At 34.5% G+C, this 16354-nt stretch overlaps 1 protein-coding gene across 8 annotated transcripts in view; it reads left to right on the top strand.

Moving 5' to 3' along the window:
* AKAP9 (A-kinase anchoring protein 9) overlaps positions 1-16354 on the top strand; it is a 148589-nt gene that overhangs the window by 87227 nt on the left and 45008 nt on the right. For 7 of the 8 annotated variants that reach the window (XM_076006446.1, XM_012779613.3, XM_076006445.1 and 4 more), the window contains one exon: positions 1577-1809. In XM_076006446.1, the coding sequence (XP_075862561.1) occupies positions 1577-1809 (233 nt within the window). Of the gene's footprint in view, positions 1-1576; positions 1810-10956; positions 13689-16354 lie in introns of those variants that run through there. The other variant, XM_076006447.1, reaches the window with a different exon arrangement.

The following is a 16354-nucleotide window of genomic DNA, read 5'->3' as shown; positions in this document are numbered from 1 at the left end:
GGCTATTCCCTTGGCCCCAAATTTGTCATATTTTCTGTACCTATGAGAAAGAAAATGTCACTAGAATCCATTTAATGTCTCAGATAAAGATGCTGTATTTAACATAAGTGTTTTTAGTTTTTTTAAGACCCAACTAAAAACTATTAATATTTCTTCTATAATCTCTTTAAAAATATTTATTTTCTAGGTTACATTACTTTGATTTAGTGATTTTGCAATATACCTTGTGCTATGCCTTGATCATTTTGGATTCCAACATCATTTTGAATTCATAAATATTTATAAAGTATTAATCTCTGTTATCAGAGCATTCCATTTTGAACACATGGAATAGCAAAAATAAATACCAGTGTAGTTGATGTGTTTTTTTAATTTTAGGAACAAAAATACGAAGTGAAAATAGTTTTAGTTGTTATACCAAGAATTAGATAGGTAAACCTATGTACAGATAGCAAACTTTTAAAATCATGCCATAGAATGCAGTTTTGTACTCTTCAGCCATTGACTGGTAAAGAGGAGTTGCTTACCGAGTATTGAATTGTGCTGAAGTCAGATCTTGTGTCTGAAGCTGCATCTGATACCATTACTGTATGTGGCTAAGAGAACTCCATGTGGTACCAGCTACTTTAGCAAGATGAGTTCTAATAAACAGCTATTATTCTGGGTAAATGCATCAAACTGTTTATTCTGAGGTTTTTGGACATTAAAGTTTCCTTTGCTTTAGTTTGTTAACTTTGTTATAGTTACTGATAACAAATGTGTACTACATGTAATAAAAGAATAGATCATTTCTCTTCAGGAAATTTTATCATCATGTTGTAGCATGCTGCCATGCATGAATATTCCATGGCAGTGATGAATAATCTATATGCTTTTATTTTAGAGAAAACATTTCCAAAGCTTATCTTCTACTTATGTAAGTTTGTGTGCATAGTGTGGATAACAATGTCCAAAGTTAAATTAGAACTGATCATCAGTCTAATCTTTTCCCTACCTCTTACAAAAGTAGCAAGCTACAAAATGATCTTAGTCCCTTTTACTGTGTAGGTGGAGCAGGTGATACTACACAGTGTAATGCTCAAAAATCAAACAGTCTGTTCCAAATAAATTTATGCACTTATTCTATACTTCTGTACACCTAGAACATCCTATCGCACAATGTTTTTCTTTTATTTTAGTTATTTATATATTTGTTTACTCTGTATACTGTAAAGTCCTTGAGGATAGGAACCAGATCTTATCACCTATGTTTCCCCATTACTTAGCAAACTCTACACGGTGGACACTTAGTATCTGTTGAAAGTTGTCATAAAAGTTTTTATCAAAGAAAAAATACTAAATAACCCAAATATTAATTCCTGTGAAGTCCTGTTAGCATAGGATAGCATTCTTTTCATTCTTACTTGGTTATTGAATAATACTACATTCTGTGTTTGCGTATTCCTTTTGTTGCAATGCTGTCTTTAAAAGACTTTATAATTTCCATGATTTCAAGTTTCAATTTCATATTATTTTGGAACTTTTAAAGTTATAATTATTATAATTAACTTATGGCTTTAAAATGTTATTATTCTAGTAACAGATGAATCCATACCCTCTTATTCTGGAAGTGATATGCCAAGAAATGACAGTAGCATGTGGTCAAAAGTAACTGAGGAAGGAACAGAGTTATCTCAACGGCTTGTGAGGAGTGGTTTTGCTGGAACTGAAATAGACCCTGAAAATGAAGAATTTATGCTGAACATTAGCTCTCGACTACAAGCAGCAGTTGAAAAACTCCTAGAAGCCATAAGTGAAACTAGTAGTCAGGTACTCTCCTTATATTGTTAATATGTACTGAGTTTGAAGTATGATATGCTACCCCAATCGATAAACTGAGCTGATTTAGACATTTTCAGTGGTTGCCTTTTAACACTTAAATGCTTAAATGCATATGCGTTATAATTGTCCCTTTTATTCTGTGTAAGTTGTTTAGTATAGATGATTCTATCCTGAATTCGTACATGATCCTGTATTTTGTTTTGTGTTTTCCTTATTTTAAGCATATTAGCATTTTATTCCTGTGATTTATACTTTCTTTCGTACCATGAAAACAACTGTTAAATACTTTTTTTTCTTGACCTATGTAAATACTTTTGACTGGATCTTGACCACTGTTAATACTGTTGCTACTACTTGATCCCATTGTAAATTATGGACAGTTTAGTTAATGCAATACAGTATTTGTCTTTTGATAAGCACCATGGAAAATGGTAAATAAAGTAGAAGTGATCAGTGGTTCCTACAGGTTGCTTGTTCTCACAAGCTACTAGAGAGGGAAACTTCTCCATAATCTGTTAATACTGCCAACATCAAGTACATGGGATCTGCCAGAAACATTCAGTACCCCGGGCCAGTACCACAGCTCATAAGAACCATTTGCTTATTTGACCTAGTAGTGAAGAAGAGTAGGAGCCTGACCATGATATTTTCCAAATTACTCTCAATTTGTTAAATACTAAATCAGCACTATATTTTTTAGCTTTTACTGTATTGTTGTAATTTAAATATCACTGAACAGATCACAAAAGCTTTGTGTAGAGCAGTCACCCTACAGCAGACACTTGTCAAAGTACAGCCCCTGAACCAGCAACATCAACATCACTTGGGAACATGTTCAAAATGTAAATTCTCAGGCCCAACTCCAGACCTACTGAATTTTGGGGCCCAGCAACCTGTTTTAATAAATGCTTAGGTGAATCTGATACTGCTAAAGTTTGAGACCCACTAATATTGAGATTATTAGTATAATGTTCACATTGCATTGTTCTGGCTTAATTTTGAAGTGCTCTACTAATAGCTGTCATATAAAAGGTTGAGCTAGTGTTTGACGTTAGGTATAAAAAGTTATAAAAATGAAGCCGGGCGCGGTGGCTCACGCCTGTAATCCTAGCACTCTGGGAGGCTGAGGCGGGCGGATTGCTCAAGGTCAGGAGTTCAAAACCAGCCTGAGTGAGACCCCGTCTCTACCATAAAAATAGAAAGAAATTAATTGGCCAACTAATATATATAATATAAAAAAAATCAGCCGGGCATGGTGGCGCATGCCTGTAGTCCCAGCTACTCGGGAGGCTGAGGCAGGAGGATTGCTTGAGCCCAGGAGTTTGAGGTTGCTGTGAGCTAGGCTGACACCACGGCACTCACTCTAGCCTAGGCAAGAAAGCGAGACTCTGTCTCAAAAAAAAAAAAAAAAAAGTTATAAAAATGAGTTATAAATGAGTTATAAAAATTTCTTAAGTGAATTATGTTTTTAAGACAATGGGAATAGGAGTTTTGTAAATCTTTCTTTTAAACTAAAATTGTAGTTCACTTATTAATCTTGCATGGATAAATGGTTAAGGCCATTGACCTCTTCAGAACATTCCCATTAATTAATAACTAAAATCATTTTCAACCTGAAGAATATTTTTAGTAGTCACTCAGATTGACACAAAATAATATATAATAGCTGTGAAATAACTGGTACTCCAGTTTCCTCTTAAATGTGTCATTATTTGATTCTTCTTTATGATAGACTACTTCCATTTAACTTTGGTTTTTGATTTTTTTTTCATTTATTATAACAAAATCTAAAACAGCAGGTAGGCACTGCTGAAATATCTTTGTGCTTGCAGTGAAAGAAATTCAGGAAAATAGCTCTACACAGGATATTCTGAGATTAGAGAAGAAAGCAGCCTGACATTTGGGGGTAAGGTAGGGACCAAGTAAAGTTTACTGTAGGACTTCATGCTTGAGATGAGTCAGTCATTCATTCAGCAATATTTTTGAGTACTTATTATATAACAGTTGCTATTCTAGGCATTAGAGGTACAGCAATGAATAAAGTGGACAGAATCCCTGCTCTTAGGAGCTTCTAGTTTAATGGTGGAGGCCAAAAATAAATATGTATGATAAATAGTATGTGAGATGGTGATAACGGTCGTGAAGAAAAGTAAAATAGAGAGAAATAGAGCATGACAGGGGAAGGAAGCATTTATATAGAAAAATTAGAGAAGACATCTTTGATAAAGTGATATTCAGGCATATTCTTTAAGGAAGTGTGGGAGACCACCATACAGGTATGTGGGAGAAGAATGTTCAAGCGAAGAAACAAATATGAAGGCTGTGAGGTAGTAGTTTGCATGTCATGTGGCTGACAAAGAGACCAGGGCAGCTAGAGTGAGGAGAGTGGCAAGAATGTGGAAGAGGAGGTCCTAGTGATATGGGGAACCAGATCGCAGAGAGCTCTGGATTTAGTTCTTGATGAGATGGGGAGTTCTTGGGGAAAATTTTTAGCTTTTATTTTAAAATAATTTTAGATTTGTAGAAAAGTTATAAAAATAGTACAGAGAGTTCTACCCCTCACTTAGGTTCCCCAAATATTAACATGTTTCATAACCACACTATAATTATCAAAACTAAGAAATGAAAACTGGTGCAATACTATTAGCTGAACTACAAACCATTTGGTTTTCAGTAGTTTTTCCACTAGTGTCCATTTTCTATTCCAGGATCCCACACTGTATTTAGTTGTCTTGTCGTCTTTGTCCTCTCTAGTCTCTGACAATTTCTGAGTCTGTCTATATCTTTTGTGACCTTAACACTTGAAAAGTACTGGTCAGTTGTTTTATAAAATGTTCCTCAATCTGAATTAGTCTCTTGTTTTCTCATGATACATGAAGCTTATGTATTTTTGATAGGAATACCACAAGAGTGATGTTCCCTTCTCTGTGTGTCCTGTCAGGAGGCACATAATGTCAATGTCTTCTTATTGGTGATGTTAATCTTGATTGCTTGTGGTATCTGCTGGCTTTCTCAACTGTAATATTACCATTTTTTTCTTTGTAATTAGTAAATGTCATGGGGGAGATACTTTGATACTATATAAATATTATTTCTCTTTAACTTTCACCTGCTGATTTTTTTTTTTTTTTTTTTTTTTTTTTTTTTTTTTTTGAGACAGAGTCTTGCTTAGTTGCCGGGGCTAGACTGCTGTGATGTCAGCCTAGCTCACAGCAACCTCAAACTCCTGGGCTCAAGCAATCCTTCTGCCTCAGCCTCACGAGTAGCTGGAACTACAGGCATGCGCCACCATGCCCAGCTAATTTTTTCTATATATTTTTAGTTGTCCAGCTAATTTCTTTCTATTTTTTTAGTAGAGACAGGGTCTCACTCTTGCTCAGGCTGGTCTCGGTCTCCTGAGCTCAAATGATCTGCCCACCTTGGTCTCCCAGAGTGCTAGGATTACAGGTGTGAGCCACGGCACCTGGCCTCACCCACTGATTTTTTGCATCCCTTGGTGGATCTTACTTGTAGTAATTATTACTGTGGTGTTCTAATGGTGATTTCCTGTTTTCCTCATTCCTTCATTTATTTATTGTAATTCTATAAATAGCTGTCTGTTCACTCACATTTATTTTTGTAGCCAGTATCAGTGTCGACTCATGGCTATTTATTTTGTTCTATGGATTATAATGCAGTACTATAGTTACTTAGTTTTTTCCAGCTTTGGCATTGAGAACTCTTTCAAAGTGACCCTTGTGCCCTTTCAAAATGCTTGCTTTTTTGAGCATTTGTACTGCACGAGGCTCCAGGCCCATTTTGTGTTTTCCCTGAAGCCCTAGAATCAACAGCTTTTCCAATGATCCCACATTCCTTTTATTGGAATATAATATTTAGAAACCAAGATCTGAGTACTAGATATGCTCATTGTTACTAGGATGTCATTACTTCTAGGTCCTCTTAATGGACAGTTCGAAGATATATGTATGTATACTAACCTTTGCACCTTTATCTATCTGCATGCATAGTAAAAATAAAAAACCAAAGGACATACTGACACCTCTGCTTCCAGTCTAGTACAACAGTGTTCATTTTACCCTTCCCCTTTTCCTTTGTCACTTTTTTCTCCAACAGTGAGAAACTAGGTTCTTATTATCTACAGTGTTTTTACTTATTTCTTCAACTGTAATATACACAAAATAATTTCAGGATTGCTAACCTGTACTACCCCTGTGAGAAAAAAATTTACTAACTACAGTACTATATTTGTGTACAGTACTTTGTGCCTTTGGCACTATAGTACATAGTCAAAATACTGTTTTTCACAGTGTCTAAGGTTCTTTTCTCCCTCTCTCCCATACCTTCAGTGTGGTTTTGTTACTCATTTTTAATATAATTAGATTTATTTGTTATTTGTATTCCATTTTGAGTTTCCTCATATTCTCAATTTTTTAAAAAATTTATGTACACTAAAATTCCTTGTGTGGACAGTTCTCTGAATTGTGACAGATGCATGGAATCATATATCTACTACCACAATCATGAGACAAAATAGTTCCATCATGGCAAAATTCCCTGGTGCAGTTCTTTTATAGTCAGCCCTTCCCCCAGCTCCTGCCCTTGACAGCTACTAGCCTGCTTCATAGTTTTGCCTCTTCTGAAGTGTCATAAATGAAATCATACCTTGTATATATATAGTCTTTTGGGTCTGGCCTCATTGCCTTAACAAAGTGCATTCAAGATTCATCTATGTTGTTATGTGTATTAGTAGTTTGTTCCTTTTTATAGATAAGTAATATTCCATTATATGGAGGTACCACAGTTTGGTTATCATTCACTGTTTAAAGGATGTACAGATTGTTTCCAGTTTGGGGCCATTGGAGAATTTTAAGTAAATAATCTAACTTGTATTTTTCAAAATGATCACTTTTGGCTGCCTTGTTAAAAATAGACTGAGGTGAGGGTGTTCAGGGAAGAAGCATAGACACTAGTTAGAGAAGTCACTTGCCCAGCCTTACAAGTTAGGTGGTAGAGTTAGAATTTGAACTCAGGCAGTTTGGCTTCAGAGTCTGTGCTCTCAACCACTACATTGTCTGCCCTCTGAAAATGAGAGGATTGAATCACTTTGCCCATGACTGCTGATATACCATGCAGGTTACAGACTGAGGAATGGATTTTGAAATCTAGGTGTTAATGGTGACCATACAAGAGCAATTTCTGTGGAGAAGTGGAGATGAAAGACTGACTAAAGAGAGAATGAGAGAAAAGAAAGTAAAGATTTAAAAGACAAATAGCAACTAAGTAGATGGTCAAGAAGAAAATTTTTGGCAAAAGGCATAAAACATGTTGGTATAAACAAGCATTCATCAATATTGTTATGTGTATTAATAGTTTGAAGAGTTTGTGATGTGTTTGAAGAGCTATAGTTTTTGTTACAAACATCCAGGGTGGACCTTGGGAAGCTAGTAGAAGCTAAGCAGTGTTCACATGTCAAAGTCCCTTGTAGGCTAAGTTAAGGAGTTTTAACTTTATGCTGAAAAGTGTGGGAAGTCATTGAAATATTTTTAGCAAGAAAGTAATATCAGGTTTGTATTTTAGAGTGATTCCTGAGTCAGCAGTATGCCTAGTGGGTGGGCAGGAAGGTGGTGAGAAAAGGTGCTGAATGTAGAGAGAGAGGAGACTCTTAGAACATTCCAATTGAGAAGTTAACAGAGATTAAGTTAAGGCAGGAGGAGTGTGATTTGGAAACTAGTTGAAGGTGAATTTAGGAGAAGTTAGTATGGCTGATTAGATGTAGAGGATAAGGAAGAGGGGAGAAAACCAAGTATGAATCCTTGACTGACCAAGTTTTTGGTTATTTCATTTAGATAGGTGATGCAAAAGAAGTGAATAATGAGTTAAGCTGAGTTTGAAATGCACAGAAGGGGCATTCAAGTAAAGATATTCACTAGGGTCTGGAGTTAGGAGAGGACTAGATTGAAAGTTGTTATCATGTAAAAGTATTTGAAGCCATGGTATTAGAGGTTTACAAAGAGCTAATTTTTCATACTGATAGAATACTGACATTTAAAAGAGAATAAAGATAAAAGTCTACAAAAGATATTGAGAATGAGAGGTAAGAGGAAAATCAAGAGAATAGTGTCATAAAAGCCAAATGAGGGAAGAGTTTCCCAAAGTGTCAGCTACTAGGGAGAGGTCAGATACTGAGGATTTAGTGTCCATTGGATATTCAGCATGGGTGTCATCGGTGACCTTAGTTGGTGAGAACAGTGTAAGAGAGTGGTAGAGAAGGAATCCAAAATTTAGACAGTTAAAGAAATAGACATGAAGAAATAGAGATAGCAATTTCATGACATCTAGCTCTGAAGAAAATAGAAGAGCACTAGCTTAAAAATTGCATTTTTAAAGGTTAGAATAATTTATATTGATTAGCAATGGAGAAGTTTAAGATGCAGGACAAAAGGGACAGGATTTGTGGAATGAGATCTATGGAGTGAGGTTGGAATCCAGAGCACAGGTGAAAATTGTGGACTTTTTGTCAGAAAGACTTTGCCTCCAATAATGCTAGAGAGAGGGATTGTTGCAGGTGATTGTGGGCTTGTGGTTGTGGGGAGGCAAATGTCATTGAAAAGAGCCCAATGTCTGAGTAAATTTTGTTGAATATTCAAGGTTCTTTCTGGGGTTTTCCCCCCTTTTTTAATGGTATGGTTTTTTATGTTGTATAATTTTATTGGAAGTTGTATATGATTAAACTTTGTACTTAGTTTTAAAATATTAGGCTATATAGGTTTCATAGGTTTACATCCTCTTTTTATAAAAGAACTGATAAACATTTTCTTTACTAAGTATCAGGACATTAGACAATGTATCTGCCTTATAGGCTGATTTCAGGATATGTATTATAAGAGTATTTCACTTTATGTATTTGATTTGAGAGGTGATTTTCCCAATGATAATGTCTAAGTCCATATAATAATGCATTTATTATGATGGATTTTACTTTTGCCTAGATAGGCTACCGTAAAATCAGGCTTATATTCAACGTGTTGGTAATTGCCTATTGGGAAAGATTTCATTATAATTTGAGGAAAAGTGCTCAGAGACTATCCTAAGGCCCTTAGAAAGGTAATCTGTTTGATACAGTCTTTATTCAGTAGTCTCTTTGTGGTTCTGCAGAAAAGTTACCTGTGAGTGTATGATTTCACAGATTCTTAACTCTTTTTTTTTGTTTTGTTTTGAGACAGTCTCACTTTGTTGTCCAGGCTAGAGTGAGTGCCCTGGCGTCAGCCTAGCTCACAGCAACCTCAAATTCCTGGGCTCAAGCAATCCTTCTGCCTCAGCCTCCCAAGTAGCTGGGACTACAAGCATGTGCCACCATGCCCGGCTAATTTTTTCTATATATATTAGTTGGCCAATTAATTTCTTTCTATTTATAGTAGAGACGGGGTCTTGCTCTTGCTCAGGCTGGTTGCAAACTCCTGACCTCGAGCAATCCGCGCACCTCAGCTTACCAGAGTGCTAGGATTACAGGCGTGAGCCACTACACCCGGCCCAGATTCTTAATCTCTTAAATCAGGTAGAAATAGAAATAATTCTGTTCTATGAGAATAGTCTTTCAGCAATTAAAGTTTTCCAGAATCTAGAGATATCCTTTAAAGCCATAGAAGATGGCTTTAAATAAAGAAGATTATTTTTCAAGAGATTCCTTCAGGCCTTGGAAGAAATTAATGGATAACTGATTTATTCCCATAGAATGATTTTACTATAGGAAGCTCTCATGAGTTTACTAATTCTCATTTTTGAGGATTATGGAATCAAACCTACATGCTTCTATATTTTCTCAGAGGAGTCTGGATATGAAACAGTAGTTTAAGTGAAGATTATGTTTTGTTGTTGTGTTTTAAACGTAACTGTGATCAAAGTGCTAAAACACATTTTGCCGTCAAGTATTATTGTCTTCCAGTGTGTTTAGCATTGGTGAGGATTCTGTCAGGGTAATATATGCAGGATTTAGTCCTTTTGTTAAATGACATAGAGAAATAAGTAAACAAATCAAAGTCCAAAAGAGAGCAACCAGAGTGTTTTACAATTTGAGGGAAATAATTTATGGGGAAAAACGGTTAAATGGTTTGACATTATGTGGTTAAAGTAAAGCTCTTTTATATGGGAAACAACTCTGTAGTGCAAATTAATAGCCTTCAAATATACATTAAAATCTTGATTATCTGAAACCTGGGGATAAATGAGTTAGTCTGGATAATTAGAAGTGTGTTATTGTAAAATCTGAAGTCATTTTCTTTTAATTGTTTTTGATCACAAAAAGTTTTACATGCTTTTTAAAATAAAAGGAAAAAACCAAAATAGAATATAATTTGAATTACAGATAGTCCCTGGATTATGGACAACCCAACTTACAGTGTTCCATGAACAGGCTCCCAAGGCTCCCTATAAGGATAATTTATAATTAAATAATTAAATTAATAATTTGGGAACTAGTTTCTGCCGAACTCGCGTGGCATAAGGTTCATCAGCACAGCATCTTTATGCTAGTGGCTAGTTTCATTATTTATACAGTCGCTTATATATATAGTATCACTTTCGTCATCTTCATTCAATTTTGTGAGTCTGTGTTTTACCCTTACGACCATGCCTCCAAAGTGAAAATCCTACTGCAAGTCCAGGTGATCTGCAGCAAAGAGAAAGGTAATTACAGTGGAAACAAAAGCAGAAATGATTAAGCGTTTGGAGAAAGGCCAGATGCCATCATTCATTGGGAAAGCATAAGGCTTCAGTTGCTCAACTATTGGAACAGTTGTAAAGGATAAAGTGAAAATGATGGAACATGTGAAAGGCAGTGCTCCAGTGAAAGCGTCGGTTATTACTAGTGTAATTACTACTGTAGTGGATTACTTATTGAAATGGACTGTTTATTATTGATTTGGTTAGAAGATCAAAATATGCATAACATTCCTATTAGCCTAGCTAGGTTAGTGTTAACCTTTTTAATGTTCTTTTTGAAATTTCTCATATCTAAACTTTTTGTATGAGTTTGTTTTTATGTTCTGTTTGTTTGAATTAAAAGAACACAATAGTTTCTGTAACTTATTATTACAATAAGGGGTATTATTATTATTATTACAGTATTAACAGTGTATTATTATAACACATGAGCCCTTATAGTATTGTTGTTATAATTATTATTACAGCGGTGTATGCGCTGTTCATCAGGGATCCAAGTTACATACAAAACCCACTTAAAGATGTTCTCAGGAATGTATCTCATTGGTAACCTGGGGACTGCCTGTATTTGGAGTCAACCTTCCTAAATTTTGATTAATATATCATCTTTAATATACTGATGCTATCAGGGCTGTATGCCACTATCCTGAATGATCTCTCCTGCTCTTTTGAGTCTTTTTTTCTCCTAATTTTACTCTATTTTCTTTGTGGTTGATTTCTTACCTTGACCTGATTTCCTGGTTACAAGGGATTACTCCTTACTTGTGGGGTTTTGTTTTATACCAATGGAAGCAAGTTTTACATGCTTCCAAAAATTGATGAAAACAACAGACTGTAATTTGAATTATTTTAATTCAGGGTCATATTTCTAAGTATCAATTCATATACTGTACCACTAGCTAGACTGTTGTTATGAGGGCTGTTTGACCCATTCTAAATCATCTTAATTACTTTTTTAAATCCTTTTTTCCTCAGTTTCTCTCTTTTTTTGTAGTTACTTCTTACCTTTACCTAAATATTACTACTTATAAAGGGATATTTCTTAGGAGTTTTGTTTTTGCTTCAAATAAGAGAAATTAGACACCAAATTATCAAAATAAACTGTAATTTTCAGATGGAACCGATTCTTTCCCTGAGGTATTTGATTTGCTAAACAGAGGTCCCACCAGTTCATAAAGCCGAGCAGCTAGGATATTGATAATTGTGTGTCTGCTGAAACCCCATTAAAGTCACATTTAGCTGCAGCAGTTATATGGTTAGGTCTCTATCTTGTGTTAGAGACATCCTCACAGACTAACTGGAGGGTCCCATAAGAAACCCTAATAAACAAAAATTTTAATTGCCTAGTCCAGAACTGTAAGAGGCAGCTGCTTCTCCCCAGCCACAGCCATCTCCCTGTAGATTCTGGAGTTTCTGTAGAAAACGTCAATTTCTCTGCCCCAATTATTAGCCTACTGTGAAGGATTTAAGTACTGGCTTCTCTAAACAACTTTATGCAGTGAGAGTGGCTATATAATGGATTTTTGTTGATATTACCTGCTTGTTTTAGTATGGATTTTTCATTTAGATAAAGACTTTTTGGGTTTAGAATGCTTAGTTACTTGGATAGAAAAAAAAGGATGCCAAAATGAAAGCTTTTTCCTTTATTTAAAACAACATTCATTTACTGAGAATCTTTTAATATTAAAAAATAAGTTGTTTATCTTTTTAAGTTCTGAGTGGCTTATTTATTCACTATTGCCAAGTTTCTGGAGCTACCAGAAGGCTAATAATTATATACAACTTGGGCTTTTTTAAAGTTTGATCAGGGTTCGTAAGATACTTTAAGTGGCATGATTTTCAACAATTATATACAGTGCAGCTTTAAAAAGAATTTTTTTTTCTTAAAACACACTCTGTAAATAATATGCAAATAGGTTATAGCTGAACTGTCTATATTTAGTTTTGGTGGCTGCTCAAAAGATGAGTAGTATTTCTAAGGAAATATCAAAAGGAAGTTTAGTTTTTAAAAACAATGATTATTTGCTATACTTGAATAGTATACTTGATTAGTAATGTGGCCTCAAACATGGCTTGATTTCACATTTTTAAATTAAAGCAGTTTTTGTAAGGGGTGGAAAAACACCAGCTTATCTTAGAAACATTATAAACTTGTCTAATTGCCTTTTCAAAGCTCTGACGTGGAACTTGGATCCTGTTAGACAGGCTTTTTTGTGAGCTTATTAATTCACATTCCACCTGTCAGTGTGTACCTATACGTAAAGACATTATTAAACCACACCCTCTGTTCTGACCTTTTCCTCAGGGGAGACTGACTAGATAGAATCCTTTGGCTCAGCTCTAGAGGCTATTTGAATAGCTCTGCTCAGAAGAGCTTTTCCTCTTGAACGAGATGTAGCAAGAACAAGGGAAATAATGTTGCAGCTACGTTTCTCAAGACTGCTGCTATGGAGATTTAAAACTTGACCTTCTCTGTCAGGTTCAGGTTGGAAGGCTTACTTACTACCACAGACATTTGATTCTGAAAGCAGTTTTATTGCTCAACTAATTAGATATTTATGCTTTAATTCTTCCATTTTTCATGGACTTAATTGTTCTAGTTAAAAAGGTGTTTTTGTTTGCTTGCTTTTATTTCTTTTGTTGTTGTTTGGTTTTCGTTTGTTTTGGAGTTTTTTGGACCAAGATTGATAGAGATCTAGTTTTTTTTAGATTTATGGGTTTTTTTCTTGGACTTTCTGACCTCTTTTGTTGTTCAGTTGTGTGAATTTTATAATGTTTATTTGATAATGCTAAAAATGGTTTTCCTACTGCTGTGGTATATCTTGATAAACTAAAAAGAACTGTTTAATGTAGTGGAAAACTGATAAAGCAAATGAGGAAGCTTGGCAGCTACATCTTCTAGAATGGATTCTTATAGAACCTATTTGGCAACTGTCAAACTCAGTGGCTCATGGTTGGAAGAACAAGATGAAGACATTTATGAGGTTGAATCTCGTGTGCCTTTACCACATCCTTTTCCTCTGTGTGAACATTTGGATGAAAATAACTCAGTAATTATTAATACTTCTATTTTTCATTTTATTCATAAAAGAAATGGGCACATATTAAAGCTTATTTCTAAAATTTCGCTGCCTACCCCTCCTTATTCAGTAAGTATAAAAAATATTCATTTAGTTTAAAGCTATGTATAATAAGTGAAATTTTAAGTGCCTTTATTAAGCCTAAATGGAATAGAACCTTGTTTTGTTGTTGTTTGGTGTGTTATTACACATTCATCCTGGATATATTGAAGGGCTAAATTGGGTTTAAGAGCCCTAACTTGGCTACGTGTTTAATTAGAGAAAGCAGAATGAGATATTATATTCTCTGACGTTGGGAAAGCTATTTAAAAACATCCTGCTGTCCTTAAGATTCTTACTTTTGTATGTTCATGATGCCAATCCTGAGTAAAAAATGGAATGATTATATTTGAGAGAATAGACATTGTGATATCTAAAACAGCTAAGTGAATTGTCATTGAGCCAATTAGGAAGTGTTTACAATCACATGGCATAGTGATTCTAGTTCCAGACAAAGAAAAAAGGAAACTTGGATTCTAATTTTAATTTTCTTGTTAACCTAAGGAACTTATTTTCTGTTTTTAATATTCCTACTAATCTTGTGGAGAAATACCCTCTTCTGTAAAATATATTTTATAAATATTGTTAAGGGGTGTTTAGCATAAAGATACCTGCATTATTTAGTATTTCAGATTCATTTGATACTTAAATATGTTGTGAATGATTCACTACAAGTTATCCAGTATAACTACAAGTTATTCAGCACTTCTTACGACTTTCATGGCTTTATACTATACTAGTTAATATTTAACAAGCCAGATGGTTTTCAGAATACTTTTGTTAACTCTCCTGCAACTTTTATATTAGTGACAGAATATTTCCTGATGCTTTACACATACTTTTAATGTAATGATTAGTTTCTTAAATACTTCAAAAATATTGAATATGAAATTGCTATAGACTTCATATTATTATAGATATTAGGAATAAATCATACCCTAACTGGATAGAAGAGATTTTTTAATTTAGATGAATGTTTGAAGGGTGATCTCTTATCCCAATATTTATGGATCCCATCTCCTATAATAAATGAAATTTGCTAGATTTACTGTGTTTTGATTGTTCCAACCTTTTTGTTTTATAAAACCGAAGTTATTTCTTGTGGATTTTATGGTAAATATTTAAACTTACTACAAGACTAGTTAAATCTTGTCAAGACATAGAGCATAGAAGCAAAACTTACTTAATTTACATACCGAAAACAAATATTTATTTTGTTGTAAATACTTTCTTGTATTCCTACAGTAAATTTGAAAGGGAAAAAAAATTTCATATCCTTTTTAGTGATATGTATTTACTAGGCAGTCATGTAATGTACAGGAAAAAATTACGTATGTGTATATAAAACAATTGATATATTTTTAAAATATGGGTTATGACTAAATTCAGGAGAATAGTTGTGTATAAATTAGTTCATACTTTGTTTCTTTATAACAAAAATTAATGTGTATTAGGTATTCACATTTAAAGGAAAAATACTCATTTGCCAATTAAAAGTAAAAATATTTATAAATTTATGTTAATTTTCTATTGAGTCTTATACATGTATTCATATCTTCAAATAATAAGTTGTAGATGATATTTAAAACACCCTATTAAAATAAGAATAATTGCATAACAGATATTTTGGAAATTGATTTAGAGTGACCATAAAAAGCTTTCGTAACTCTAAAATCCATTTGTTATGGTAAATACCACTCAGATGTGAGCAGCTGAAGACTTGAGTTTAAGAATAAAATATTCTTGGCCGGGCGCGGTAGCTCACGCTTGTAATCCTAGCACTCTGGGAGGCCGAGGCAGGCGGATTGCTCAAGGTCAGGAGTTCAAAACCAGCCTGAGCGAGACCCCATCTCTACTATAAAAAATAGAAATTAATTGGCCAACTAATATATATATATATATATATAAATAAATTAGCCGGCCATGGTGGCACGTGCCTGTAGTCCCAGCTACTCGGGAGGCTGAGGCAGTAGGATTGCTTAAGCCCAGGAGTTTGAGGTTGCTGTGAGCTAGGCTGCCGCCACGGCACTCACTCTAGCCTGGGCAACAAAGTGAGACTCTGTCTCCAAAAAAAAAAAAAAAAAAGAATAAAATATTCTTAATTAGTAATATAATTTTATAATACATTACTAATATGTTACTATAAATTAGAAACCACTACATTTGAAACTTGAAGCATAGTAGTAATATACACAAAGTACTTTATATATAAATTTCCAAATTCTCATGCTCAATGTTGCTGTGAGCCTGTTATTAATACACATCATTATTTCTTTTTGAAATGTTTAGATTAAGTACTAGAAGCATTTGAGTTCCATTTTATCCCATATAATTGTTTCAGTAAAAACAATAAGCAAACACTGATGGACAGAAGCCCAGAAAACTAAGGCATGGACAGTGATTTTCTGTAATTGTTTATAATTGATTCAGTAACAGTGATCCAGTTATCTGCTAATTGAGAAATTCAGCCTTGAGTGTGTACTGCTATTTTAAAAACCATTTAAGAATGTGTAGTCAGTATGTGCGAGTGACAGGGTTTTATGTATGTTTGTTTGTGACAAGGTTTCACTCTGTCACCAAGGTTAGAGTGCAGTGGTGTCATCGTAGCGCACTACAACCTCTAACTCCTGGGCTCAAGCAATCCTCCTGCCTCAGCCTCCTGAATAGCAGAGACTATGGCACATGCCACCACACCC

Source organism: Microcebus murinus, chromosome 9 (assembly GCF_040939455.1).
Source record: "Microcebus murinus isolate Inina chromosome 9, M.murinus_Inina_mat1.0, whole genome shotgun sequence".
Taxonomy (NCBI): Eukaryota; Metazoa; Chordata; class Mammalia; order Primates; family Cheirogaleidae; genus Microcebus; species Microcebus murinus.
The sequence above is the reverse complement of the archived record's forward strand: the minus strand, read 5'-3'. Positions and strand labels throughout refer to the sequence as shown.